This window comes from Lathamus discolor, chromosome 3 (assembly GCF_037157495.1).
Source record: "Lathamus discolor isolate bLatDis1 chromosome 3, bLatDis1.hap1, whole genome shotgun sequence".
Classification (NCBI taxonomy): Eukaryota; Metazoa; Chordata; class Aves; order Psittaciformes; family Psittacidae; genus Lathamus; species Lathamus discolor.
The window spans coordinates 91,328,040-91,353,997 of NC_088886.1; the positions used below are offsets into that span (position 1 = coordinate 91,328,040).

The 25,958-nt window shown below is 38.4% G+C and overlaps 1 protein-coding gene across 5 annotated transcripts in view; it reads left to right on the forward strand.

The window, feature by feature from the left end:
- Positions 1-402: 402 nt before the first annotated feature.
- FIGN (fidgetin, microtubule severing factor) overlaps positions 403-25,958 on the forward strand; it is a 99,845-nt gene continuing 74,289 nt past the window's right edge. For 2 of the 5 annotated variants that reach the window (XR_010610720.1, XR_010610719.1), the window contains exons 1-2: positions 1,759-2,031; positions 2,844-3,013. Coding sequence is in view for 1 of the 5 variants with exons in the window: in XM_065670548.1 (XP_065526620.1) it covers positions 2,989-3,013 (25 nt within the window). In the remaining 4 variants the exon portion in view is untranslated. Of the gene's footprint in view, positions 683-1,758; positions 2,032-2,843; positions 3,014-25,958 lie in introns of those variants that run through there. The other 3 variants (XM_065670548.1, XM_065670551.1, XM_065670549.1) reach the window with 3 other exon arrangements.

Sequence of the window (25,958 nt, forward strand, 5' to 3'; positions counted from 1 at the left end):
TAGAACCAGCTCCTTGCTTCAGGACACCTTGCTATTCCACTAGCAGTGCTCTCCGCCTTGTGTAGCAGTGCTAGCATTATCCCTAGCTGTTGAAAGAATAAGCAAAAGTTTGTCCAGCTGTTTTGCGCTGTCCTTTTATTTCCATTCCCTAGGCACAGCTTTGTCACCAGGGGGGCTCTGGCCTTCCAAAACATTCTTCAGCTGGTGAAAATAATTTTGGGTTAACTGAATCACTTCATGGGCCACATCAACCAGACAGGCCTTCTGGTCCTCTTTTTTTTTTCCTGTTACCCAATAGCATAGGGACTGGCTGACAGTTTACAGCAGCTTCTGCTGGCAACTACTTCTGAGCTTTATTTAGGCCTACTATGCTACTGAAAAGGAAAACAGCCAGGAAAACAGCCTATTCCCACTCCTCCAGATGCTAATCTCCTGGGACTGGTCTCCTCTGCCTTCTCCAGAGCCCATACTCACACTGCATCTTTCTTTTTTTTTTTTTTTTTACTAAGAAAATTTAATCCATCTCGTCTATATCCAGGACGCATAAACAACCCTCCCAAGCCATCCTTAACTCCTCAGCAGGACCAGGAAGAGAGGAAGTAAAACCGTTCCAGAAGGACCCTAGGCCAGAACCCAGGAACAGCATCCGGACAGCGTGGCTTCTTCCCCGTTAGAAGAGAAGGTAAAAATGCTCTGATAGTCCCATCAGGTGTAAAACCAGGAGCGTAGATCTGTCCAGTCGGAAGCTCTCGGTGCCCTTCCCGCAGCTGCAGTAACAAGGGGGTGGGAGCAGGAATGGCGTGGAGGGCACAGGGTGCCCGGCAGCACCGGGCACGGCGGGTCGGCCACGCCGGAGAAAGACTTGTTTGCGAGAGACAGCGTAACCGGTGTATGAGAAGGAGGGCCCAGTTTGTGCTGTGTGGCCACTTTATGCCTTCCCTGCTAGCATAAAGAGCCTGTAAAGCCCGTCTAACAGCCCCCCGGGGAATCCCTCTTATGCAAGGGGAGTCCCCGGCAGCTGTGGGCCGGGGTAGCTGGCTCCCTGCCATCCCCCGCCGAGCAGGGGCTGGGGAAGTGCGGGCAGAGGGAGGTGTGGCTGCCGGGGCCCCTCAGCCATTGCCGGCTACCGGGAATGCCTCGCCGCGGCTACTAGCAGCCGGGCTCCGGCCAGCAGCGGCTGGGGCTCCCCAGGAGCACCGCGGGGACGGGGCACGTCTGCGCGGCGCCGGCCGCCGCCCGGGCCGGGACGAGTCCTCCGGCGCGCGGGGCACTTCCACCCGGCCATTTTCCTCAGGCGGGAGGCAGTGGCGGCCAGTGAGCCCCGACAACGGCCGCCCGAGGACGCGGCGCAGAAGCCGGCCGGCAAGGGCAGCCGCGCAGGCCGCCGCTGGCCGAGCCGGGGCGCCCCGCTGCCCCAGGCAGGGAGGCGCGGGGTGGCCGCGGCGGAGCAAAGACGACCGCGGCCGGGGGACCTCCGCCGCCGGCTCCCTGCCCGCCTGCCCCGCGGTCTCGGGCTGCCGCTAGGCCCCGGCCTTCCCCCGCCTCTCCGCGCCGCGGAGCGCCGCCGCGCCCGAGGGGGAGCCCCGCCGCGGAGCGCCGCCGCGGAAGCAGTGCGCTGCCCGCTGTCCCCGTCCCGACGGCCCGGGGAGCCGGAGCGCGACCGCGGCGCGGACACCCCGCCGCCCCCCGCGGGAAGCGGCGGCCCCGGCGCGCAGGGCCGCGGAGCGCCCCCGCCCCCCGCGCCGCTCCCCCTTTGAAAACTGATCTTTGGCTCTTCGCGTGAAAGTGATTTGAATTTGGCTCGGCGGCGCTCTGCGCAGGCGTCCAGCTGCTGGCATGCTGGCTCCTTGCAAAGCAGCTGTTTTGGGTTTGAAATTCCAACATGGCAGAGGCTGCAGTCAGTCTTCCCTTCAAAAACTTGGAATGATTTCAAATCATAGGCACCTTCACTTAACCCGAGTCCCCATTCATCAGCAAACACATCGGATCGATGCTACTCTAACCTATCGGGTTCTTGTACCAAATCTCCAGGTAAGAGGATCTTTTCCTTTTTTTTTCCCTCCCCCCCCCCCCCCCCCCAGTCTTCCCACCATCGTTTTAAATTTTATTAAATCTTAAACCTCTCTGAGGCAGCCGCTTAATTTATTTTGTATTTTTTTTTTATCGCCTGCTCGTGCCCTAAATATTTTGCCTAATTCGCGGTCGTTTTCTGATACTAAACACTCCGGTCTGCTTTCCTAATCGTAGTCTGGAAAGTACAGATATACAATCGCAGTGCATGGTTTTTCCTCCTTGATCATTGCCAACAATAGTAGGCAGATTAAGAGTTCGCGATTGCCAGCTCCCTCCCCACCTCCTCCTCCTCCTCCTAATTGGATTTATTTTTAAGTTGCATTGAAAATAATAAACTGCAGGTAACGCGGGGCTGGACTTTGAGGAAACTAACTTCTGAGCAAATAAGTGCAAATAAGAATTTCTCAAAACAAAAGTTAGGTTTAAATTGCTGTGCCTTGGCGGGGGGTGGGGGGGGGCACGAATATGTCAGAAAAGCTGTTGCAGTAAAATGTAAGCCCATCATCTTGGAGGGGGTACAGCGTGGTGGGCGTATTGTTGGCTCGGAAGGGAGAGAAAGATGTATAATTTAATGGTATATACAATCCACTGATCCTATTACTATCCTCCCTGGAGCTCTTGTTAGTTTCAATGGGAGTGAGTGAAATTGACATGGACTTGCATTCCTGGTCATGTGCTTTTTTTTTTTTTTTCCCCCTTTCTTTCTTCTCTTGTGATCTGAGATCCCCTTTTTGTTGATGTTGCTTTCCCACTTAATTATATGCATGTAGGTTAAATGAATACCTGACGAAAGGGCCCACGTTTCAAGGCAGTGACATTTGATAGCTGAGAGGAAAAGTGGCTTTAATGAAAAGCAACCTTTGGAATTCCTGCTTGTGAAAAATCCAATTCAGCTTTTTGTGCTGCCAGCAAGAAATGATCAGTAGCACCAGTGTTTATGGTATGTCCGTTTTGGGATCTACTTCCTTTGCATCTAAATAGCAAAGACAAATTTAAATAGCATGATAATGCACCGAGGACTCTGCATGCAAATACTTTGTAATAAATATCTAATGTTTAATAGTATATTTTCACTTGTCTATATATAAGCATTTTTTTTCTCTTGCTATCATTTGTTTATCATTTCTGCTTCAATTGTAGCATTAGTTATGTCCATTGTATTGCTCTCAGTTGTGAAACCTAAAGTTGCATGTTACTAGCGGTGCACTATATACACCACTGAACTCCAGTGGTATGTAAATTAGTAAAACACGGTGACTGGAGAAAGCGAAAATGCGTAGCAATGAATATATACATCTACATATCAACGTACTCGTACATACATGCCTAAAATGCTTCTTTTCCTTTTGCAAACTAATAATTTTTGAGTATTTGTTTCAACTCCAGCTGCTTTTCCCTCTCGTACTTTCAGCGTAATCATCTGCTAGAGGTTTTAACTGATGTGGGGTGAGGGAATGTTTTGCATGTAAACAAAACAAAATTGCTGTTGTGGCCGAATGCTTACTACTGTTTAATAAGTAGAGTTTAATGCTTAGTTTACAAGTGTCTGGTTCCCACTGCTCTGTTCTCAATGTGTAACATAAAGAAATAATCAGGTGCTGAAAGTGGCTTCATTTTAACGGTCACTCTCCAGCCCCCCACGCCACCCCCTCCTCCAAAAAAAGTCAGATAAAATGGAGCATGGGAAATTTCAATAGATCTCCTTGTGGTGCAGTAGATGCACCTCTAGGTACGCAATTAAGGCCAAGGAATTAATAACAGAAGTGACTATTAGTCTGTTTTGTGCAACCAAAAAGGGGGTACATTCACTTTTAATTGCATGTGGTAGCAACAAATAAGGATGGAGAGCAACCCTAGGAGAGAGAGGGAGCGTGTTTGTGTGTGTGTGTTTGTGTGTGTTTGGGATAAGGGGGAGGTCTGGCGTGTGTGGCTGATGATCTCTAGTAATAACATATCTGAATGCAAGAAAGAAATTGAGAGAGCAGTTGCACAATGTACACTCCTATTCCGGTGCTGTAGGTGACTATATTGCTAAACATATCCTGGGTGCTATATGATGAGAACGATCTGATTGCATTTTGCATTTAGAACTTGTTGACTTTGAAGCGATCAATAAGGCAACTGTTTATTTTAGATGCACATAATTTGCCCTGAGAAATGTTTTGAGGAGGAGAGCAAGCGAGTGAGAGCGGAACATTTTTTTTTTTCCTTTTTTTTTTTTTTTTTCTTTTTTTTCTTTCCTAGAGCTGTTGGAGCAAATGTGATTGCCAGATGGGAGATTTCCCTCTGTGATGTTAAAGCTGTAATATATATTCAGAGCAGATTGGACTGCTGCTTCTGATGAGGAGGATATTACATTTATAAATTTTAAATCGGGAATCGGACAGTATGCTGAGAGCTGAAATTGGATGGTGTGGATGGTTTGGACTGTTAAATGCGATTCCCAGATAATAATAATAATTATAGTAGTGGTAATATATATATGTATAATAAACATGATACTATTAGGCAGCTATATATAGTCTATGGCACTTAAGTATATATTTCCAAATATGATTTCTCCTCTCTTACCCTTCTTCCTGAAAATACTAGAGATTGGAGGTGGTTGGGAGGGGGGTTTAGAAGCCCAGTGTTGCCCACTGTTAGGAGAAATCAAATGCAATCAGGTTCCTGTTTGAGGAAAAGTTTCGCTGCAATTCTTGTTGCGAATGCATCTCTTTCTGAGTTTTTGTTTTCCCATGTATGTGGCCTGACAGTGCCACAATCCTGAAAGGCTGGAAAGTGGGAACTAGTCACACTTGAACAGCTCTGCTGTTGCAAATTAAAAGTGTGTTGTGGTCAGGAAATGAAAGCTACAATGTCTCTTTTGAACAAGTCGTTTATCAAGAGAAACATCTATCAAGCAGTGACTTGTCACATTGATCCTCTAAAAGTTAGGTCCGAAGTGGAAGCTGCTTTGATGTTTTTGATCCCAAATTTATAAAATTGAAAAAGCTGGAGAATAGGACCGATTTGCACTTAAAAATGACTCTGTTCTGGGCGTGACGAAATCATCAAGTATTTGTGGTACAGAGCTGGTAAACCAAGGAGGTATCGGATCTTCTGCCTAATTTTTATTTTCATGTTGAAACTTTAGCTTTACCACACATGTATCTGTTTTCATACTTCTAGAGATCTTCTCTGTATGCTTGTGTATTATTTCATCGTGGATATTTTCTTGCTTAGGAGTACATCTGTTGCTTCCAAATGGAACCTTTTTCTGATATTTTTGTGTTGGTATTTATAGAGTTCAGCTTGAGAAGGCATTTTCAGGATTTTTTTCTCTTGTTTCAGTCTTGTTTCTTTTTTTTTTTTTTGTATTTGTAATCTTAATTTCCACCTCTTCTCCCTTTGAAGCGAAGTTTCTTTTACTGCCAAAGTAACGTTTATTGCAAGTAAGGTACATTTGAAGATATCTGTTTGCACAGCTTAAAACATGTCAAGAGTCCTGTTAAGTGTGTCTTTCCCTTCTCATCCTCTTTTTGTTTTCATTTTTGACATATGAAACACCCTTCCATTCTCAACAGAAGCAGTACATTTAAAACTGAGTATGAAGTTGAGGTTTCAAGAAAAAAAAACAAAGATGACCAAAACAAAAAACCCGACTAAGACTAAGTCAAAATCTAAGCTCATCTTTTACCTCTACTTATTTTCAACCCTTTGAAATGTTTAGCAACTTTTTAAAAAGTTTGTATTTTTGCATGAAGTTTGTGTTTGGATTATCAAGGAATCCTTTTGATGAAAGAGGGTTTTGATGTTTGTTTGTCGTTGGGTTTCTCTTTTGTTTTCTCTTCTTTTTGGCTAAGGTATGAATGAAATCTTCCTTAAAGCAGAATGCTTTGACTTCTTTTCTTCAGTGTCATAAATGAGACTAATACTGCTTATGGATACTTGATAGAGACCCATTTGCAAATAGGCAGCAACAGCAGCGTGGTGGGAGTTTTGGTGAGTGTTATACTTGCTAATTAATCACGTTTGAAATGAAGGAATCATAGCATGGTCATAAAGGCTCATTGTTGTTTGATGTTTGTAACAGGATGTGACTCCTACACGAATTGGTGGGTTTGGGTTTTTTGTCGTTTTTTTTCCTCCCGCTTCATAATAAGATACCTTCAGTGCATGATCAGATTGTTTTTAGATTGTTTTTATTTATTGCAACATCCGTGAAAGCACAGGGATGTCTGCTTCTCTTATTCTAGCAATATTTTAAAGATACGAAGATTGTATTGTTATTGGTATCTTCATCATACAGCTTATGGGGAAAAAATGACAATCTTGTGTCTTTAGCTGTTCTTTAAGATGTTTTTATTTAAGCAGAACCAAAAATCCTTAGGGGTTGGGTTTGTTTTTTTTTTTTCCCTGATATTACTCTTTTGCTTATAACTGATAAAATTGTACTTCATAAACTTTTGTGCCTTACTTGTTTAAGCATATGTAGTAAGGAAAAGCAACTAAAAATATGTTCCAGAATAGTTTGTGTACTAGCTCTTTAAAAATTAAACTGTAAAACACTTGGATGGTGTTTTTATTTCCTTGTTTTGTTTTTTAATATGGCTCTTATCAGCTGTGTCATCTGTAGGCTTTATTGTTCACCTTTCAATTAATAACTACAGTATACGATGGAGAAAGGTTTGATAATCCCTTTCAGACGGCAAAGCTTTAGTTTCAAAATTTAATTAATTAATTAAGTCTATATTTCAAGAAGAAGGTTTGTAATCTGCTTTTATTTAGATGTTCTCCTCCTTTTTAAAATGTATTTCCTAGAGGAAAATGACTGTATAGTTCCTGTCAATACATTTGTTCAATGAATGCATACAAGAAGCATTGAATGTAATGACTGATCTTCCTGTAGTCTTAATCATCAATTAATAGGCTTATCTGCTTGTTAGGAGTGGGTTTAATGGTACAGCATCAGCATGAGATCTGTGTATATGAAGCATTTGTATGTTGTTTATAGCAGACTGAGTTTTGATCTACCATTCCCAGATCTAATAATAGAAATATTTGGCTCTTTGCCCTCAATCAATATATCCCTTAAGAGAACAAACTTCACGTAATGCTTTCATAAAGTGCCAGATGTATTGATACCAAGTTGATAAATTTAATTACTGGGGGTTTACATTGATTCATTGATCTTGTGATTGGAAGAAATTCTTCTGCAGACATTTCTGAAGTATTGAGGAAAATTGTATGTCAATAAAGCTTGATTAATTGGTCAATCAGCACATTTTTCCTCCTGAGTCATTGATAAGAAAAGGGATAAAAGTAACTCTTTAAAGAATTTGGGATAAACTAATTAGAAATTCTCATGTGTTCTTGACAGAGCAAATAAGAGGCAAAGCATTATGCAGGTGGAAAAAAATCAACTTTGAAGTGAAATTGTGCATGTTGGGCCCTATCCTTAGCTGGTATAAAATAGTTTAGCTTTAAAGAGCTATAGTAACTTATAGCTCCCAGAATCTGGCCCACTGTGGCGTTTTGTTTGCTTGTTTGTTTTGTATTTTTTTTTTTTTTTTTTTTTGGGGGGGGTGGTTAGTGCCATTCTATGGCTTATTGGAAGCTATTTTAAATCAGGTATTATGGCTACCAAAATATATGGAATTTTAGATAAGCACCTGATCCAAAATGAATGGTATAGCTATAAAAGTAATTTGAAGAGCTGTAAATTCAGGATTGTGTATCCCTGATATTGTTGCTGAGTATTAAACTCTTGCTGCTGGAGATGCTATCCTCTAAGTGAAAACTTATCTTCCTTACAGGAAAGATCACTTCAGGGAACTCTTGCCTGGGAAAAGGCCTGAGGGTTTTTTTATGTTTGGTTGGTGGTTTTTTTTTCTTTTTGTGTGTGTGGTGTGCTTGTTTTTTTTTTTTTTTTTTTTCTTTTTTTGTGATTGTTGCTATAATAACAATAACATTCCAATACACAGAATTAGTTTATAGTGATTATTTTCCAGGTGAAAAACCTTACTGGAGTACTTGGCTCCATTTCTGTGAGGCATGCGACCTTTTCACCCTGTGTCAATGATATTTTTATAGAGTGTGTGAGAAATGTGAGCATAAAGAAAATTCCCGGAGATCATTCAAATTTTGTTTTTTCTTAAAAATAAAAATAAAGGGGGGGGGGCGGCAAGGGGGAGAAAAAAGAAAAAATATATATACTTGAATCTCAAAACAACTTACGCATCTCCCTTAGTGAAACTATTCCTTTATAGGATGATAACTAATACAGAAGAACCGAGAAAATCCACTTGCAATATGTTACCATAGGTTTGACAAATACAATCTTACCCTTCAAGTAGCACAGAGTCCTAGACTGTAATGGAGGTCAAAGGAAATCTAAGGCTTTCAGTCCTTTAATAATCATCCCTGCCACCCCCCTGATCAGCATGTTAAAGAAAATGCATGTATATGCATTAAGTTTCTTAGAAGATGACTTGTATTTGCAATAACGTACTAAATACAAGTGGACTTCACTGCTATTGCTTCTGAATACCTGTTGATGTTGGTCTTGCTGTGTGACAAGTGAGGGTAAAACGGAAAAGGAAATAGTTGGTCAGTCTTGGTTTCCAAAGTCTTGAGGAACTGAGGTGAGAGATTGGGCGTTCACAAGTCTGGTTGAGAATGGGAAAAATACTAGAAAGTATAATCTGCAGAAAGCACCCTCATTAAGAGCATATGGGATTGTCTGCAGTGATGAAAATGCAGAGTCTGTGCTTCCCTTTTGCTGAGTTGTATTGCCATGAGATATCGGCACGCACAGTATGGTGATAACAATATTGTATGTCTGTTCCTATAGTGCTATTAATGGTACCTGTCAAACATATCGTAATACTGAACTATCTGTTTAATCATATAAGCAGCACTTCTTATTACAATGGGTATTGTATTTGTACAATAGAAAGAACAGTCGTGTTATTATATTTAAATAATGGAGTAAAACTTTATTTTTAAACAGTTTTTCTCTATATGAAGAAAGTTGCATGTGTCTCAGCTATAATTAAAAGTAATGCAACTACAGATGACTGTCATGTCACTGCATGGCTTTTTTATTATTTTTTATAATAGTCTGTTAAGTATGTAGTCTGATGTGCCATGAAACACTGAAGTAGCAATTACCAGTCATATTATTTAACTGCTACAGAGAAACTATTTTCTCAGTTCTTTTAAAGTACAGTGCAGCTACTGCTAATATATTGTTGGTTAAATTTCAAATATCCTGAGAATGATGTGGACAAAAATGCTGAAATAATTTTGATGCAATAGCAAACTTCGATGATGCAAGTCTATTTTTGCTCCAGGTTCTTTGAAATCATGTAGTTCTTGGACTTTTTGTTATTTCTTTTAACCCTTTCATATTCTACTTTTAATGTGTCATGTACTCTTTGTTAAAGCATATGGTTAATTTTCTGTATATCACTTGCTTAGTGCATGAAGATGTATGCCACAATTTATTTTGTGTGATATTTTTGAATGTGTGCATGTGTCAAGCTGGTTATAGATTGGTGATGATAAATTGGTTTCAGTAATCTGTATCTTATTTGCATTAATACTCTTGCAGTAAGAGCATACTGTAGTCAAACTTCATGATCTAAGATAGCTGTCTCACATCTAATTAAGCAGGGTCTGAATGAATGACTCTCTGGTATGGGTCATAATTAAGCTTTTTGTTTCTTGTCTTCAGTGTGATAAAATACTTGAGGGACACAATGCATGTTTGCGTAACTCCTGCTAATCTGAATGGAATTTGAAAATGAATATTGAAAGGGGATGGGAGAAGGGGCTGGATCTGGTGGGTTATAGGGGTTTGCAAGCAGGAATGTATCTTCATGCTCTCATTCAAGGTTTGTTTGTTGGTTTTGTTTTTTTGTTTTGTTTTTTGTTTTGGGTTTTTTTTCTGTCTGTTTTAGAACAACTGCTGTTTGCCTTTTAATATGTTGGAAATAACATCTCTATTTTCCTCTGAGAGGTTTTTCCCCTTCTGTCTCCTCCATTCTGACATACAAGCAAGTCATTAATAAAAAAGCATTTATACAGTTGAGCTTGAATTATCGCTTAATAAAACTATGAGTACTATATGCTGCAAAGACATTCCTAGACAGTACAACAGATGTTACTGTGTATATGTTTCTTCTGGAGGCATGGTGAGAGGAAGAGCCACAATTACTGTATTACTGAGTGACAGCGGAGGGAGAGGATGGATGGGAATAATAAAGATATATGCAGAAATTACTAATCTACTAATCCCTGGCAATAGTATCAATATTGACATTCAAAATATTATAAATCGATAGCCTTGCTATACAGACTTCTGTGATAGCAGTGCTTTTAGATGAAAAGCAGCTATTTATATACCTTGCAGCTCCGTGTGGTCCTGTTGAAAGTATGAACTTACTCATCACGGATTCTGAGAAAGTGGAGGTTAAAGTCCTCTGTCTTCTTTAGACCTATCTGATTACTTCAGCCTCCTGTGTTGACACAGAGAAAGAAACAGCTAGATTCTATGCTGGAAGAATAAGGTTTGCGAGCACTGACTGATATAAGGTATCCCATTGTGATACCTAAACCAAATTTAAAAAAAATCAAGCATCCTTTTCAAGTAAAACTTGAGAAACATAGAAAGGAACAGCAAAGATGTATCTGAACACACTTGAAGGTGCACCATTTACTTTCAAAAGAGATCTTTCCTATCACTCATGGATAGCTCCACCATGAAGAGCGATATCAAAAGATCTCAGAAAAGTAACTATTCTTTTATGTCTTTGGGAACTCAGATGCTTACAAGATTGTTTCTGAGAAGGAAAAGAATTGATCCTATTTTCAGTCCCTTGTTGTTGGCATTTGTGGAATTCATCACTATATGCAGTATTGTAGAAATATACTCTTGGTATATGAATATAATTCTGTTTCTTCTTGAAGCTCTAAAAAAATAGTGCAATTTTGATGTTAGACAACTCAGCTTGGACAATATGATTTTATAAATCCTTTCTTGCACTATATAAAGTTGTTTAAAATACCTATGGAGTTTGAAGATCTTTGAACTTTATTGATAAGTCGTCTATGTGATTAGAGAAATTCATATTTTAAATAGGTTTTGAGGCTTTGAGGGTTTTTTTTTTTTAATTTATGAAAAATAAAGTGACTTGTGATAATTTGTGAACTGGATATCCCCATTTAGTCAGAAAGTTGCTAAACTAGCAAGGTTCAGATTTTTTTTATATGGAAGGAGACTGTAAATTTGTTAATTCTTCAGCTGAACATGCACTTAATTTACAAAATTAAGTGGTTTTGTGTTTACTTCTCTTAGATATGCAGTTTTATATTAACCTTATCTATGACAATAATTCTTCATGTCTTTATAGAATTTCTAATAATTCTTTCTTACACTTTGCCTTCGATAAAAGCAGAACCAAATATATTTTAGAAACTGTTCATGCAGCAATTAAGCTTTTTTAATTGTTGATTTTAATTTTTTTGTTTGACTTTCATTCATTTCATTTCATATACCTGTGTAGGCATCCTTTATGCTACAACACTGGTATATTTTTCCACTTTCAGTTCAAAAACTTTAGTGGTAACATCAATTTAGCTGATACCATCGTAGGCCTATCGAGAAATTTAATTTATTATTAAATTAATAATAATTTAATAGGTAGAGAGCTGAAGCTGAAAGTCGGTAAATCCTATGTAATGAGGGGTATGAAGCACTTCTCATTATTTGGCCCCTAGCATCTGTCACTGTCATGGTCATATCATAGGCACACCTTAATATGCAGAGAATATCTTTGTTGAGACACAGTTAAGTTTAAGAAGTCTTTATTTCAAGCTTGTTTTTTTTAAATTATTTTTTTAAGGTTAGCTATAGTTAAAATATGTTTTATGATGTGCTTACAGAAACTGAATAACAAGGGCCTTAATGAATGACATTTTTAAAGTTTTCACTAGTCAGAAATATTCAAACAGTTATAATGTGATATTTCTTCCATCACTGAGCAGATTATACATATGGTACAGAGTAACAAGCAAACTGACACTAGTATTCATTTGGAGTAATAATTTCCACGACTAATTAAGGAAAGATGCTTTGTTATTGAGTAATTAGCAAGCACACTACTTCCACCACCCCCCTAAGATGTCAGCTGTTTAGAGATAGTAGAAGTCCTTGCTTTCATTCATGACAGGCAAGTCGGTTTTGGCTAAAGTTACTGTTCCTTTCTGTTTCAGAGCTGCTACAACAGCTGCAGTTTAAGCTTGAAGGCTCTGAGTGGCTGAGATAACATCACAAATAGTATTGCATCTCTGCAAGTGCAGTTCAGGCTTCCACTTTTGGGTGCTCAGTTATCAGAGGCGCTCAGTCCCTCCAATTTGTATGGACTTTGGATATGCAGGTGTGCATCAAATCTTAGAAGCCAGGTGATGTGTCTTATAAGGAATTTCCTCAGAAAATGGTAGGCATTAGCTTTATTTGTACTTCTTAAATGCTACAATCTCCCTCTTGAGGAATTAATGCTCCATGATAGAGTACATAGGGCTTTTGATTTTTCCTGGTGGTTGTAAGAGCACATTTTAAATTCATCAGGACAAAAACTACATGTGTTAACGTAAAGGTATAACAAATGACTAATTGTGATTTTGGATGAAAGAAACTTTAAACTCAGTTTGTTACTGTGTAAATATTCCAAGGAGCAAAATGCAGAGTAAATGATGCTGTTCTAATGCAAAATCTCCCTTAGTTACCTTCTCCCTCTTCCTGATCCTATTTTTCCTTCCCCCCCCCCCCCCCCCCCGTGGCTTTTTTAAACAATTATGGGCATTGTGCTCCTCAATGGTGCATAGTTACTGTAAAGATAGATGTCCTCAAATAATGAGTTTCTAATAATAATCAGAGGGAGTTAGATTAAACTGGTTTTGTATCGAAATTTTACAGTGTGAAAAAGTACACCTAAAATCCTGAGATATATTTACAGGAGCTAATCCTATTTACAGAGGACTAACCCAATTTTGTATCTGTGCATGTGTGTGGGGAAGGGGGAGTAGAGCCGTCTGTATGTGCTTGTGTTTTTTCCACCTGCTTTAAAGTCTTCAGAAGATTTATTTTTTTTCTAGTACAGATTTCTATTTTGCTTTCTGGTAACAGAGTATGTTTTAAAATTGCAACTTACTAATTGGCTTTTGTGCTTGCACTGGAAAGCTTGCCTTCCTTCAGATGACTTCTACTCCTGTTCTTCCCTCCACTCCTCCATCTCTTTATTTTTTTTTCTTGCCCCAGTGAAGTTTATTACATTAGATTTGTTGCTTTCTTCCCTGTTCGAAAGTTCTGAAGGGAAGTAAATGAGAGTGCTGACTATAGTAATAGATAATTGCTAATTTAAAGAGTGTCACTGTATTAACTAAGAAAATATTTTTCCTAACAGGTACTGGATCAACAAGGCTGTACAATAGGCAGAGCAAAATAGTTCAACTTATGGTTTAGAAATACGTATGCCATTTAGATGGAAACAAACCCCCAAATCTCCCACATACCTTTTGGGGTTTGGTGAACAAAAGCTTGCTTGTACAGTCCAAATTCCCCTGGGCCTTAATTTGCAATACCATTATTTAAGCTTGGCTGATATAAATCCATTGCAGAGAAATAGAAGCTCTCCTTCCTGGCTTTTCAAAGCTGTTCCATGCCCCCTCTCTATACCTGCCCACGTCCCCCAGCCCCTCTCTTCACTTCCCCCAGCTCTGGTTCCCCGCCTGTCTTACCCTGCCACTGTGAAACTCTTTTGTATTTGAAATATAGTAAATGTAGAAATACCTCACTTCTGAAACACAGAAAAGTGCCATTCTGCATGGTCTTATTGACATCTCTACCAACACACATGTAATTCTATCTTCTGACTAAGATCAAGGCTATAATCACTTTAATATCTGTTGTGTCCTCTACCAGGTGACCTGCAGTCTTTCATTGTAAAGATAAGAGACTCTGATATAAAAAGTTATTTCTTCTCTAAAACCGATCTTACAGAAAATACTAACCATAAACTGAGGAAAAACTTGTGCTCACTTAATATGCTCCTGGGGTGCCAGACTCTCTGGATATTTGCTTTTGGGTACAGTACTGGCATTGTTGGATGTTCAGCTCGAAGCTCTTCTGGAACAGAACTGGGTTTGGGTGTAATCCTTTGCAGCTATCAGTAAATAGGGGAATCACTGTAGCTTGATGGAACGTTGAGTACTACAACTGTATTTATTTTGCTGCTAATAAAATGGCAGTCTACTTTGTCATTAAGAAGCTTGTCTTTTTGGAATAGCAATTGGGGTGCAGTTCTGAGCTTTGAGCTAGTGGTAAGAGTTAAGAAATAGATGAGCTGCATTCCCAAATGTGGGCAGAAGGATGGTGCGTAATACATGCCTTGGCATGGCATCTGCCAGAAGCATGTTTGGCTTGGTGGGGGATTTTTGTGTGTGTGTGGTTTTGTTTTGGGGTTTTTTTCTTCTTCTTCTCCCTGTTCTGGTTTTGAAAGGTGTAAGGTATTCTGATAAGCTGAGAAAACAACAGGGAAAAATACTTCCAAGCAAATCATTATAGCGTATCTCAATGGTTGAGCTCCACACTTAGATTTAATTAGAAGACAACTGCACTGGAAAACTGGTCATTTTAGTTATAGTTAACGACTGGTTCTCCCCTACTCCCAATCAGAACCGATTATATGCTGTATAATGTGATTTCGACAAGAAAATTAAGTATGAATAGGCACAAAAGTATTGTGTAGTTGCAATAGCGAGGTTTTCATTAATGATACTAATTTATCTTTGAACTATCCTTCTGGAGGTGAAAATCACTGTTTTCCTTATGGTGTTTCCTTCTACTATATATACCAGGCAGTATCAAATTAGGGTATTTTGCATATATTTTAAGCAAAAGGCTGTGACTGGATAGCTGTTAATATCTTCATTATGTGGTAAAAAGGCACTGAAAGAAGTGAAGCCTTGTATATCCATGTTTCTTACTGTAAAAGTACTTTCAGGATGAATTTTTTATGTGGTAATATAATTTACTAGTGTACAGTTTCTGAAGTGTCATGGGTAGTTCAATGCTGGATTTCAGGCAAGCAAGTTCGTTTCCTGGTTAGCTGTAATAAGACTTGCTTGCTGTCAGTAGTAAGATAATAAGGATAAAAATCATGTACTAGTTAAGAAAAAAAAATCCATCCATTTGCATTCGTGCGCCAAATTCCACTTGGTGATATGCTTGTTGGGCTGAGCTATTAAGTGCTCTGTGGGCTGTATTTCAACTAGTGTGTGATTGACTAGCTATATTAGAGCTTTTTACTTACAGCCAATGCAAAATTTGACCCTAGTTTTACCCTGAGATGTTTTTGCCTTTAAAAAGATCCACACTTTATGAGCACACAGGTGGGTGGTAAGAAAATGTATCGTTGTTATTTGTAGGGTGTGGCTCTATGTTAGAGTAACCTGAATGTGAGCTGATGCTGAACTGAATTTTTTATTTTGATTCCAAAGCCCAACTGTGGGAATTGATATATTGTCTTAAAATTGCAAATCTGCATTTTATGCACTGTGCCAAAGCACCCATGAGCTCATTAAGCAAAGCCTTTTTCAATTATATCTTGTGTTTATGCATGTATTTATACTTGACAGGAATCCTTTAGAGGTTTGGTTTTCTGTATTAATACTTACAGTGTCTTGGAGTACATAAAATAAGCTTAAAAAAAAAGAAGAAAAGTGTAAGCGCTGCTTACAGATCTAGTTCTGATAGCTTACTCTGTACTTCAGTAGCTGCTGAAAAGCAATTTGGTCAGACATCCAGCCTCTAGAGGGCACGACAGTAGCCTCCTCTGCCAGACCCTCACCTGCACAGCCAGCTGCAGAAAGTTTTAACACCTACAGAGAGAATCCCGCTTGTGTTGCATAATACAATCTCCATATGTATTCCTTATTATTCCTGGAGGTTTGTTACAGTAACTGGTTTGCTTATGTTATTTCTTCACCTGATAGAAATCTTTCTTTGTATATACAATGCTCTTTACTGTAGTAAAGAATACAGAAGCCAGGGTACAGTCTCAAATACTGTGTCCTGGCTTCTGTATTCTTCACTATAGTATTTGAGACTTGCAAAATTAGGTACTAAAATTTATTATATACTAAAATCTAGATAATAAATAATTCAGGTGGGCTGAAACCCTGTTAACCCTACTGTAGTCAACTAGGTTCAGTTGCTCAACCCTTTTCTGTCATGAAATGCCATATTACAGTTTTTTGTTCTCCTATGGACTGTTGTTATTAATGTTGATATTTATGTGAAGTCATACTTGTTCTTCAGTTCAAATATTTGACTATGCTTCTCTACTCCAGTATATCACCATTAGAAATCAGTAGGTTTCCAGTAATTCTAATAAATCTGATTGTCTGATTCAGATTTTCCATAGATCTATTGATGCAGAACAAAAGAGCAAGTATTCTTGGATTTGGTGCTATAAATTAAGACATGCCACAATCCATAGTTTAATTTAGTTCTAAGAGCATGAGTATGGTTAGGTAAAAAGATATATTTAAGAAAATTTAGTCTCACAGTGTCATTAACCAAGTACACAAGTTTTCCCAAAAATATACTGGTTCAATTTGGGCACTTTCTGCTTGAGCATTTTTAAATATTATTTTTCCAGTTTGAATTGAAATAGGAGGAAAAGTATCTCCTGTTGATGATTTCTGTAAGCCTTCCGCGTAGTAACAGATAGGCCTGTTACTCTGGGCAAACTCTGCTTGTTAATTTCATGAATTCAGCATTTTAGCGACACGTTCAGTCTTGAGCCATGAAGCTTAACTGCATTGCTGAGTTTCTACGTTTCTGTACAGCATAAAGAAAAATTGAAAGAGAATCCAGCAAAAGTTAAGGGGATTAGTTTTGTTTATTTTGTAGGTCACCTGACATATAATTGGGAGATCTATGTTCAATTTCCTCTTAGTTTTCCAACCAGTTCTTTAAAAATAAAAAAAAAAAAAAATAAAAAAAAGCTTTTGGTGTATGAAGTGTATGGTATCTTCTTTATGGTGATACTAGACCAAATTTTGTTAGGGTAGGTTGACAATACGCTATGAAGAGTTTGCAGGATTTATTTACTATGTTCTTAGGTTGATGCAATGCCATATGCAAAGTTTTTCATTGTTTCAAAATGTCAGAATGTCTTTGTTGGTTTAAGGGTAGTTGCACTTCATGGAGATGTAGGGATGGGGACTTCCCTGAAAGTGCTAGGCAATACTTTTTGTCTTGATCACCTGTGGCTAACAGATAGTTAACTTACTGCAGAAATAATGGTGACATTGCTTTGTGATTCATCTAATCCACTTTTTCCCCAAGGGGCTGAGACAGTCACTAGTGTGTCACTTCAACCTTGGCATACACCCAGGTTGCAAACTTGTTCCTTCATTCGGTGGTGTGTGTTGGAGCTGTGCTGTAAACTGCCCAACATACAGAAACCTCAATAAAAAGGGATGTCTAACACCTGGAGGGCAGCATGGTTAACCCCTTTACAAACCTAATCTCTGCAGGGTTAGGGGTATTCAGCTTTAGCTGTCATGGAAAAGGGTTGGATATATAGTTAGGATATGTGGTCAGTATTAAATAACCAAGTTTGTTGATGATAGAGTTGTTTACAGTCAGAGACTGTCCCTGCTTTTCTGCTTGAGAGAGAGTAACCCTTTTTTCCTAACTGCTAGTAAAGGATGGCGTCATCCAAGCATATCACTTACTGTTATCCTCCAAACCCCAATATGTTCCACCTTTGTGTTCCACCTTTGTTTTCCACCCTGACAAATGGGTGTCTTTTACAGCTTGTTCTGAAAGCCAAAAACATCAGCCTGTTTTAAAGTGAGTAGGGGGAAGCAAGTCCTGGAGCCGGAAACATCCCTTTGAATGACACAGTGCCTGTAGTCCGCTCACTGGAGGGCCATGGTCTGTGGCATCATGGCGGCAGGCAGAGCTAACTAGGTCTCAGGCGGATCAAAATAACAGGGACAAGTGTATACACCGTGAATGTACCAATACAGTTTATAGTTTGGGCTTTTTTAAGTAGTTATGTGGGGAAAATAATAATTTTGATGGGAAGTATTAAAGCATTGAGCAACTCAAATGTAAGCTGAGTGAATGGTCTCCAGTTTTTGTTGCTGGAAGGGTATGTGTCATGGTTTTGGTCTGAATTCGGAAAACTGAATTTTGTCCTTGTGGTGAAACATTGTATTTCTTAAATGTAGGAGAGGGGAGAAAAAGGGCAAAAGATATATTTTTTTTTTTTTCCTCCTGAACAAATGAAAGCAAAAGCAGAGCCATCTTCATTTTAGAATTCAGGCTCCAAATTTCTCTTTAAACCATTTTTAATAGTAACTGTAAGTTATAAATCATCTAAGCAATTACCTGAACACAGAAGGAGTGAGGCCTAGCCTGGGCTTTAGCCCCAGATGTTTCTGGACTACAATAATGGCCCTGCCCAGATATTTACAGCTTAATTCTGTTCATGTGCGCTTGTCCATAAATGGTTCCTTTTCCATTTCCAGTTCAACAACTGAACCACTTATAGTAGGACATGATTTAAACTTGAATGATGACAAAATGTGAATAGAGACAATTTACCTTTAGAAACTTTAAAATCCATTTCCAATATTTAAAATGTAAGGTAACCCTTGAACAGAGAATGACTGATCAGTAAATACTCCCTTTTAAATGTCTTATTCTATTCTTTTATATGTATATATATATTATATGTATAAAACCTGATTTTGTACATTTTTTTCCCTTAGCTTTGTGGCAATTCAGAGACTTTTTTTTTTCTCCTTTTAATGCTATGCCATCTAGCACTACTTGCATTGCAAGCCAGTGCATCTAACCTTGCTCCTCTCCCCATTCCTGTCATCCTCGCTGCTCCTCCAAACCAGCCCATTGCTTGAAACTAAACAAATTGAGAATAATGATTGGTAACCATCTGCTGTGCTGAAATTCCACGTACAGCAGTTAACTCCATTTTACAAAACAACTTCAATCTAGTGAATTACAGTGCAGTACTTGGTGGCAGCAGATAGCAACAAGCAGTTTCGAGTTCCTCTAGACAAAGCAGTTCACGTAGGGAGCATTATGCAGAGTCACTTGGTGGTGGTGGTGTTTTGGTGGGGATAATTCTGTCATCAGAGTTCAGTGTAATGCATTTGAAACTAGGAGTCTAACCACTGCCTAATTATTTCATTCAATTATAGAAGAGGCTGGTCCATAAAACAGTGCAGAAGTGATTTTTGCAAACATACACCCTTTAGTTTGGTTTTCTAATTCTGAAATGCAATGTGTAGCATGTTCAGCTTTCAGCCACTTTCATGTGACTTTTGGAGTGCCCAGTGAAAACCTCAACCAAAAATTAGATTGTGTAGCTGGTCAGAGTATATTGAAGAACAATAATTATTCATAGAGTTCCTATTGAAGAAACTCTTTTATTGATGCAGATCTGTGACAAGAAGCACTCTTAATAGTGATAGACTGCCAAACAGCAGATATTCAAATAGCGACAGACTATGATGTAGTATTAAAATAAGTGCCGTTATCATCTATGTTTTTAACACAATCTCAGTTATTTAAGCTTAGGTTTTGATTGTGTATAAAGAAAGTTGCTTAAAATGGGCAGTATATTGAGTTCAAAGGACCCATACAGTTCATAAATTCTCCGGTGTCTACTGGATTTTTCATCAGGGAGACTTCCAATAAAAATGATCTATTTTAGAAATAATATTGTTTAGTAGGTTGAAATGTGGTGTAATAAAATTAGACCTTCAGTCTTCTAAAGTTACTACTTAGATGGCACCCTTGGGATGGGAAAATGGCTGTATAAGCAGATGAATCAGACAGTTTCACTGATGGATACATTTGTCAGTCTCTGTTACAGATATAATATATTCTTATATCTGTAATCCTGACACTGTTACATCCAAATGAAATCAACATGAGGTTGTCATCTTTAAGCAAATATGTTAAGTGTTGTCTTTTGTGCTTTGGATTTGAAAGAAAGGGGCCCAAGGGAGCCAGCATCATGCAAATGGAACAAATCCCATTTCTTCTGAGCTGTGCTGTTTCCCCCTTCATGGCAGCTGGCTGTGTTATCTTTGTGTGTTTCTCTGAGTGCTGACAATTCTTTCAGTGATCTAAGTTAGGGCACATTAGAAAGTGGAAGCAGCTGTCTGTCGTTATACTGAGAGACGTGTTTGCTCTACTGCAAAGATGAAGGACCATGAATCCTTGACACACTCTCTCCCCCCTCCCCCTTTACTTTCCAACATGATCAACATTCAGACGCACAGATTGTCTGCTTGGACAGTTTTTTGTTCTGACTGACAGCATCTGGCATAGACAAATTTAAAAATACATAGCATGCCATGCTTGGAATTGGAACATCCCTTCTTTATTAATCTTCTCATTTAAACCATTCATTTACATTTCAAGAAAGGTTACAGCTTGATATGGTTGAAACATTTATTTTAAATGAATAACCTCCTAATGAAATACCTTGAATGAGTACCAAACAGCCAGTGTTCATTAAAAATTACACCTGATTAGTATGGCCTTGCAACTGTCGCAAAGACATAAGATTTCCCCATTGTCTCAATCCATAATAAAAAAAAAAAAAAAGAAAAAAATGTTTAGCTTGTGTGTGCAATTGTAGTTGTGGTTTTTTTTTTACCACAGAGCTGAATGAGAATGGTGTTTTCACTTGCAAACCCACATCGTTTTCAAGAGTACCATGTTATAAAGCACTAGCCTTTAAAATGCTGGTTGTCTAATTAAATCCAGTTTTGCTGGAACAATACATTTGAAGGAAACACCTAAGTAGTGTTTTGTTTTATACTGCTAAGGCATTTATGATTTGAGAGACAAGATGCTTTATGATGTGATGTAATCTGAAATTCTCCGTATATATTTCTACTGAAAAGTATTAACATGTTTGTGTACAATACTTTACTAGTAAAATAGAACTGAAGTGGTGGACCACCCACTAAAATGTTTATGCACCTGCACAGGCACATACGCACACGTACATTCTGTGCACTCTCATCTTCATGATCCAGGTTAGCAACGCAGACATGCTTGTCTAGCATTTATGTAAAAATAATATGAAAATTGGCTGTACCAGTCAGAATATGGACATTGAGCCCAGGAAGGGAGTAAGAAAAACCTCTTCTTGTACTAGGCATTTTAGAGGCTTTAGATCATTGTGGATTGCAGCTTTAAGTACTCACAGTACAGGAAAAAAAAAATTACAGAAGAGGGGGAGAAACCCCAGTATTATAATAAAATAGAGGACTGTTCAAGTGCTTGGCAGTAAATATGTAAAGCAAGTATCCTGGCTTATTTGGAGAGGAAAGAGATGCTGTAGCAGACAGGCTCAATTAACAATTGTAAGCAGGAGAGGACTTATATTCCTTCAGTATATGTAGGAGAGGTCATTTGCTTTAGGATAAATTCTGACAAATTTCAGATATAGACATAAAGACTGGAATAAATATGACAAAAGATTTTCAGTTGCACATTAAGCCTTTTGTATTTGCAATGACCATTTGCATTTTTCTCAGTGAATACATTTCTTTTTTTATTAATGTTTTCCTGAATAATATATTTTTAAATTAATTGTCTGTGAAAAAAGCATTTTGGGACAATAAGAATTTTAATACAGGCTTGAAATATCATTTATGCTTTTTAAAAAAAAATCCATAGTAGTGCCTAATCTATTTTTCTTTTCTTGAAGAAGCACTAAGACGGTAAGTTTTCAGCACAGGTTTTACTATGCTAGTTACGTATAATCATAAAAGTGAAATCAAATTTTATTTTAAATGAAATCACATTTCTCTCCCCACCTCCCAAACTGCTCCATTTATGTGATAAATTTCTATTTTGATTCTTTTTTTAATGACTAGTTATAAAGGCTTGTACAGATATGCATCTGTAAGCAAACTGGGAATAGGTTAGAGAACACAATTCCCTGGTGTAAAAAGCAAGGTTTAGCAGTAATGCTTTTAATCTGGACTTGTAGAGGATTCAGGAGCATCCATAGATCTGCTTCAGTAATTACCATACCCCAAGTGGCACTGGAAGAGACATTTGCCTAAAAACTTGATGTCTTCATTACACTGTTTACATTTTAATTAGAAACATGAAAATTAGTGATTCATACGGACGACTATAGTTTAAGTGGGTTTGCTCACCACCCAATAAATCATAGAGGGGGAAAAAAAAGGTGTGGGGGGGCGAACAGGCAACCCCTCAACCTGCGTCTGCAAGAAACAAACCCTTTCAATTCTTACAGCTGTAATAAATAGTTTACTAGGAATCATTCGTGGGAATAATGTGATGGTATTAGAAGCTGGTTAAAATGTGCTTTTTATTTTATCAGGGATGAAATTTCCATGTAAATTAGCAAACAATTTTAAAGGTAAAGGGACTTGCACACAGTACTACATGTGTGTGAATGACGTGTGTATAGGGTATATATATAGTCTCTGTATGTGGATATATATAAAATTTAGCTGTATGAAGGCATAGAATTGATGTAGAAACGTTTTGGCAGTGCTGAGCATTACGTATGGCTGCAGAGAAGCCAGCTTAGCCTGTTTCAGTATGTCTCCGTAAATACATGTAAACATTTGTATAGCTGCACACAGAGATGTGTATGCACAAATACACGTGCACACACACAGAGACAAGTAAGGATGTGTTGATAATTTCCCCCTGAATTTTGCATGTACCTACCAGCACCAGTGGCCTAAACCCATTCCATCCAGGAGTGATGGAGAGAAGCAGCGGTGCCTGTCAATGTCCCTGCCTGAGTCAGCAGCATGTCCAGTGCCTGTGCCGGGCGACAGTCACTCATCCCACCCTGCCCTCCTGGGGGGCCTCCGGCCTTTTCCGCACTGAGGAGAATGACCCCTCTGTCTGGCACGTTCAAGATCCCGAATCTCACCACATCGGTGTGTGAGTTCAAATCCCTACTCCTAAAGGCAGAGCTGGGATTCCAGCTAATGACTCAGAGATACAGAGGGTCAGTGCACTGGTGATCTGGTGTACTGAGCCATCGCACCAGCTTAGTTGTACTTTTTTTTTTTTCCCTCCCTCCATAACTCACTGTGTTACCCTCCCTATTTCCATCTCCATTCCCTTATGATAAAAAGGATGATATGCAAAATTGCATTATTTTCTTCGAAGAATGCTTAGTGGGTCATATTCCTTCAGATTCCAGTTTGATCCTTTCGATCTGAAAAAAAAAAAAAAAAAGGCAAAACCCAAACATTTTGCTTGGGGGGACATGGGGGAATTGTTTTCTACACTATTAACTTCATGTTACAGGCTGTTTTGGGCATTGTGCATATAATGCATAGATAACCAGTTTATTTGAATGGGAGTGTGAGTAATAAGTAAAAACTTGTTGTTTTAATATTAATGTTGTTGTCTTTAACTGAAAATAAGGAAGTTTCTTTCTCTCTTGCTTATTACTGGATTTTGTAAGACAGTCTCTTTCCAGAACTCTCATTCTGCATCCTGTTATTTTCTTTATATATATGTATATAGAAATTTACATATATATTTATAATTCTTCCTGTGTTCCTCAGTTTTTTAGACAGTACATGAGATACATCAGAATAAGTATTTTGTAAAGATGTATTTTTGTTGTTTCGTTGTTCAAGTGGTATTCTGAGCCAGAGAACAAGTAAACCAAGGTATAACTTGAGGCTATTTTCATGCTTTATATAAGCACTTAACATGCCAAAAAAGACAATAATGTCTCTTTTTTCTTTTTTTTCTTGCATTTGTTTCAATGTTAAAATAAAATTTCAGTTTATGTAAAATACTGTCATGTAATGTGAAGATTTATTTTCCTTTTTCTTAATTTTTTATAAAAAAATATTGGTATTGTCTCTAATTCCTGGTAACTTGGCAGCACTGCAGTGAAGTAACTTGAGTACACACTGTAGTGCGATTGACTTAGTGACAGTACTCTGTCTTCATTTGTTCTGGTGTTTCTTTTTTTTCTTCTTTCTTTCTTTCTTTTTTTTTTTTAACTTGTCTTTTCAGGTGTAGGCATGTTATAAATGTGACTAAACAGAACTGTCTACATCTGCAAAGACAGAAACATGCTGCTTGCTTGTACGTACTGCAGAATTCTAATAGTTTTGTGCTATCTGTTAAATTCAGTGTGCTTTTTGCATTGTAGCACGAAACAGTTGTGCTGTGAGGGAAGCTGGCTGCCTGCCAGCCATCGACTATGAAATCCTGGGTACCTGAGAGCTTATCAGTTCTTTTGCTTTGTAAAAGAAAAAGTGATGAAAATGTTGGTAAACTGCCATGAAGGTTTAAGGCTGCTGGAATAAGGAGCCGTGTAATCAGATTGGAAAATGGAGCTTGAGATTCTCTGCATGGGAAGCAGTCGCCTGTGGACCTACCGAGATGCTGTGCAAGTGCCCGAGCTGACCACTTTGTTAGCAAATCAGCTTGTTTGCTGCAGCAGCAGGGTGGAATAGGCTAGTCCTTGTGATGGTATGTAACACAAGTAATATCTCTCGCTTTGCACAATGTAATCAGCTTGCAATTAGCTCACTCTACATTAACCTTCTTGATATTTTTCCCTTTTGTAAGACTGTGCACTTTAAACAATTAACTATAGAAAGTAATCCTTCAAGCAAATCAAAGCAATCCTTTAATTTTATCACCCTGCTGAAAAAGTATCAGGTGGTCAACTGGTCTTCATCAGCTGCTGGAAATTCTGAGGCTCACTGTAGCGTGGAGAGGTTCTTTAACCCATTCACATTTAGAAAAATGTCAAGATTTTATATTTCTCACATAATATAATGCTGCATCATGAAGCTGCAATTGGAATTGTTTTAATGAATAGCCTTGGAAGAGCCCTTTCCTATACAGGCAGCTTTTACGCTTCTGTTTGTTTAGGCATTTCCATACACTACCTCTCAGAAAGCTTTGATGACACAGCCACTTGTACTGATAATTCCACTGCTTCACCTCCAGTGAACTTGATTCACTAAGGTTGGAGAGAACAAGGCTATCGTTGCTGATCTGGTGCATTGCTTTTTAATCCTCTGAAATAAAAGCCAGATAACGGGAAAATTTGTGTGGTAGGCAAAGTTCCTTTTAGGTAGGAGAGTTAAAGTTTTAATGCCATTTGTGGAAATGTGAAAACATGGAAGCTTGAAGTTTAGCTAAGGAAAATGAAACTTTAATCAAATTAAGAATGCAGAGCACAAGTCTGCCTTGTTGCTATTTGAATGGCTTATCCACCCAAAAGTTCCTTTGTCTATGTGACAGTTTGGGGTTTTATTACAGTCTTGAATTTTCCAGAGTCATCCTGTAAAACAGGTGATTATTTATACCCTGGTAATATAGCATAATAGGAATATGCCTGGTATTTCATGTAAAAGTTTGCTGCTATGTAAATAATTGTTTGACATGCCTTGCTGATTTCCAAACTTAAATCACTCAACAGTTATGCTCATTTGAATAAGACCAGTGAAATTAGTGACAAAAATATTTACGAACAATAATATTGTGCAGAACCCTTATTCATATGCACCCATTATATGAAAATAAATACTGTAGGTTATTTAAGGCAATAACAAAATGGTCTGAAACTCCTATCCAGATATTTTGTTTCGAGGACACTGGTAATGGTCAGCAGCTGCTTTGCCGCTCCCCACAAAAAGTAATTTCAGTCATTTCATTGAATTCCAGTAGATCAGAGCAATAAACTGAATTTATAATATGTGATCTCCTTTTACCAAAGATATCTGTGAAAGCAGTATTGACTGGC